Source organism: Sceloporus occidentalis, unplaced genomic scaffold, assembly GCF_023333645.1.
Source record: "Sceloporus occidentalis isolate IW3139 unplaced genomic scaffold, rSceOcc1.0.p SCAF_28, whole genome shotgun sequence".
Classification (NCBI taxonomy): domain Eukaryota; kingdom Metazoa; phylum Chordata; class Lepidosauria; order Squamata; family Phrynosomatidae; genus Sceloporus; species Sceloporus occidentalis.
In genome coordinates this window covers 8,142,392-8,146,725 of record NW_028317008.1, presented here as the reverse complement: position 1 = coordinate 8,146,725, position 4,334 = coordinate 8,142,392, and the positions used below count along the sequence as shown (strand labels likewise).

Sequence of the window (4,334 nt, the reverse complement as noted above, 5' to 3'; positions counted from 1 at the left end):
ATATGGCTCATGCTGTGCGTATATATATATTTATATATATATATATATATATATATATATATATATATATATATATATATATATATATACATCCATGTGTGTAAGATTTCTAGATTTTGATTTCACTTACTTTGCAAGATTTATTGAGTTCAATATAAAGTTGCCGTTCAATATGTAGCAGAAAGTCATGTTTAATAAACATTGCTTGGTTTCCAGTAATACAAAATTAAAAGGGGGAAGTATCAAATTCTCACAAAATAAATAGCTCAGGCTGTTTTATTTTTAGCTTCGCACTTCATTAACGTGATGTGAGCACTAGTGTTTAACCCTGTAATTGCCACAGGGACCAATTGCCATCTGCAAAGGGCTTAAAAGGTACAAGCTAATTGTGTATCTTTTGGGGCGCTACCTTCTCGTTGTGACTGCATTTATTTAACCTGCCAAGTTAACTTTCACGTACAGGTTGATGTTGCTGGAATTCGTAGGGAACATATTCTGCCGGGTAGACTTCTCGTTTAAATTAATGTAAACATGCCACTTTTAATTTCTGTGTATAATACTGCATTTGCCTAGCTCTCCCCATCAATCAAAAATCGACTGCAAAGGCAGACCTGTCGATAACGGGTAAGCAATGTGATAAACACTAGAGTTAAAAGGTGCGCTGACCTAAAGGTTCCATGGAGTTACACAACTGTCTATCTTTAACAGACAACGAAAACAGTATCTGTCAGGAAGATATTCTATATATGTAGTGCCAGAGTTTTGCCAAAAAGTGTATATATTAGTATTAAATGTTATATATGTGTTTCAAATGTATGAACGGCACAATATAAATATATATATATATATATATATATATATATATATATATATATATGTATTGCTCATCCCTCTGACATGAACAAGGTTAAACATTTTGGCTACCGTACAGAGCTGGGATTGTATTACATTATTAATAGCTCACAAGAGACTCCCAGGATGCATTCCATATTAACCAAATGGAACTAAATAAATATATCAAAAAACCTCATTTAGTTTTCTTCTTTGTTCTCTTATACTTTTTCATTCTGAAGACTTACGTTGACATTACAGCAAAAACAAGTAAATATACTAAATCATTTTGGCACTTTATTTGGAGGCCTATTTAAGAACAACATAGTTATAATATAATGTTATGTACACTGTTAAATATTCCATATATTAAATCAATCTCTTCTATAGCCATGATAACAAACAGACAATATTTACAAAAAAATTGGGGACTTATTTACATGTTGCATATACAGGAATGCAATTGTGTTGAATGTTAGGGAAATGATGAAGTTAAAAAAAATAACAAATGGCAAACAGATTTTTTGTAACGCCCTTTAGGGCTGCAATGATTATACATTATTTGTACCATTGGCATTTGACCATAAGACAGCTCCAACATTTTACATCTTCTTTATGGAAGACAGTGGGTTGGGTGAAGCGTTACACAGGGTTACTGTTGTCTGCTATCTCCTGGCATTGCGGTTTGTGGTCGTCTGTAGAAATGCTGTCCACTATGGAAGACAGACATTGGAGACTGCTGGAGCCTGTGGATTCATGAGCTGATCCTTCTGTAAAAGCCAGAAGAATTACCATGTAATTTTCATGCTTGGGAATTGTTATGTAGTGCTGAGTGGAAACACACATTAATCAATTTTAAGCCAGCGTAATATTGTGTAGACAATAACATACAACAAAGTTGTAATATACTTTTTTGTTATGTAACTTTAAACCTTTGATCTCATCTCGTTTTAAAGCAATAAGCATTGTTATTATGCAGAAAAATATCAATTCTTTCACCTCCAGAAATTTAAATAGTGCTACATATAAATAATCGATCTTATCAGAACAAAGCAACCGATATATATATATTTACCTTCTTTAAGATTCAGCTCTGATAGTGGGGAATGGTCGGGAATATTCTGCCAGTTTGAGTGACAACTACTTAAGAAGTCTTCTCTCTGGACCGGAGAGAATTAAAATTCCGTGGTGAAATTAGTGTGTAAAGCAATCCTTACAAAAACTGTTTTTTTCTGATTACGGGTAGTGCGTCACTATGCAATGTATGGTCAGTGTGAAACAACACTCCCAGAAGAGAAGGTTTCAAGAGATTTTTGTCTCCGTAATTAACTGGCTGCCCTAAGGTTAGAGACCTGACTTTTAATTCATAATCAGAAAGGGGCCGGGGGTTTGGGATCAAGTTGAGCTTCAGTATGATTGTGTATGTGAATATGTGAAACTATTTATTGTTTCTGTTCTTTATATTGCACAGGCATAATACTTTCTGCTTAATCGATATAATATAGAATTGCAGAAGAATTTTGACTTACTCTATACCTAAAACATTTGCCCTGGCCACTAACTTTTACCTTTGTCTTGTACAGTGTAACAATATTTTTTCCCGGCCCAATAACATGCATGGTATATGTTTGACAACAGGTATATTACTGCACATGTGTTCTATATGCGTTGTCTCCTCTAAACTCTAAAAATAAAATGCAGCATGACTATTGTTTATGATATGACAGGATATTTATCTCTTTTTTCCTAAAGGCAGAATTTGTGTGAAAAATATAACCACCGTTATAGTGTGCGTCTAAAATTAGTATTTTACTATTTTGTAAGAAATTGAGTTATGACAAGTAAAGTAAGTGAGTTTCAGAATAAGTGCTGTTTTCCCAATATGGTATGTAATGTTTGAGAACAACTATTCTAAATCATATTAGGAATAATAAGTATAATTTAGCATGGTGTTACATCAAAACACTATCACACAGAAAGGCTTGTGGTTAGTCTGCCACCAAACACCCTTGTTTTCTTACAGTTGTTTCCTTGGAGTTGTATGCCAATGGGTCATCATCTGGTTTCTGGGGTTTGTCTTGCTGATCCAGGCTGTGAAGGAGGTCCTGGAGCCTTTCAATGTAACTAATTGCACTGCGTAATATTTCAACCTTAGGGAGTCTTTGGTTTGGGTTTGCAACAGTCCTTCTTTTAAGGGCCTCAAATGCTTCATTGATTTTCTTTAATCTCCTTCTTTCCCTGAGAGTGGCTGCTTTCCTCCTGTCTGTTGGAGCTGACTTCCGTTTGCACGTCTTACATGCCCAGATCAAACACTGTCCAGGGCAGTGAGGCTGCAGACCAGGTGGGGCCAAAACATGTTCTTCCCCACTGCTGTCGCTCCCAGCGTCTGCCGGCAGCTGATCCTGACACGGGGATAATGTGCCTTCACTACCTGGATATAAGGGGGATCCATCTGTCATTTCCAGTTGTTGAAATGCTCCATTATCCCCCTCCAAATAAAAGAAATAAGGGCTTGTTTCAAAAAGGTCCATCATTATGCTTTTGCCCTTGATTACTGTGGTTGCACTTGCTTGAGTTAAGCGTTGTGCTCAAAACAGCTCAGCCTCAAAGGAATTTAATTAGTAGAGTGACATAAGTCTCTGTCTTTATATAGCCACTGAAACCCTATCCAACTTTTATCTGTCGCAATGCATCACCCTCCAAATCTGATTTCAACAAGTCTCCAGGGTACAGCCCTCTGTGCTCCAACTTCCATGAAAATAAAATGCTACAGCAAACTAAACAAGAATCTGAAGTATGATACAAACATTAGTTTAAGGTCTAATACCAATAACTTTCTGAAATAAGATAAGATTAGTTTTCGCTGTCCTGTAAAGGCATCAAAAACATTGGTGGTAATACAGAACCCATACAAATAATTTATTCTTTGAAAGTGTCTATTTTAATGAAACAAAAAAATACATACATATATAATGAAATAGTAAAAATTAATGAAAGTACGTATATACCTTTTTTATTTTTCACTACAAAAAGAATATTGAATATTGAGGTAATATTGGCAACAGTATTATGACCAAAGACACTCTTGCAGAAGATTCCGTGCACAATTATAGCTGTTTTTGTTATACAGGTATATATACCAATCAGCCATAACAGTATGACCACTGACAGGTAAAGTGAATAACACGGATAATCTTGTTATCATGGCACCTGTCAGTGGCTGGGATATATTAGGCAGCAAGTGAACATTTTATCCTTAAAGTTGATGTGTTAGAAGAAGGAAAAATGGGCAAGCTTAAGGATCTGAGCAACGTTGACACCAAATTGTTATAGCTAGACGACTGTGTCAGAACATCTCCAAAATTGCAGCTTTTTGTGGAGTATTCCCAATTTGCAGTGGTCAGTACCACAGGCGGCCAAGGCTCATTGATGCACGTGCGGGGCGAAGGCTGGCCCGTGTAGTCAAATCCAACAGACAAGCTACTGTAGCTCAAAATGCTGAA

General features: G+C 35.9%; 1 protein-coding gene across 1 annotated transcript; it reads right to left on the bottom strand.

The window, feature by feature from the left end:
* Positions 1-1,473: 1,473 nt before the first annotated feature.
* Positions 1,474-3,365, bottom strand: MYF6 (myogenic factor 6). The gene is made up of 3 exons (XM_089486046.1): positions 2,853-3,365; positions 1,907-1,991; positions 1,474-1,601 (listed from the first exon to the last, which is right to left on the bottom strand). The coding sequence occupies exons 1-3, from the start codon at positions 3,363-3,365 to the stop codon at positions 1,474-1,476; spliced, it is 726 nt and encodes a 241-aa protein (XP_089342172.1).
* Between the last annotated feature and the right edge of the window lie 969 nt (positions 3,366-4,334).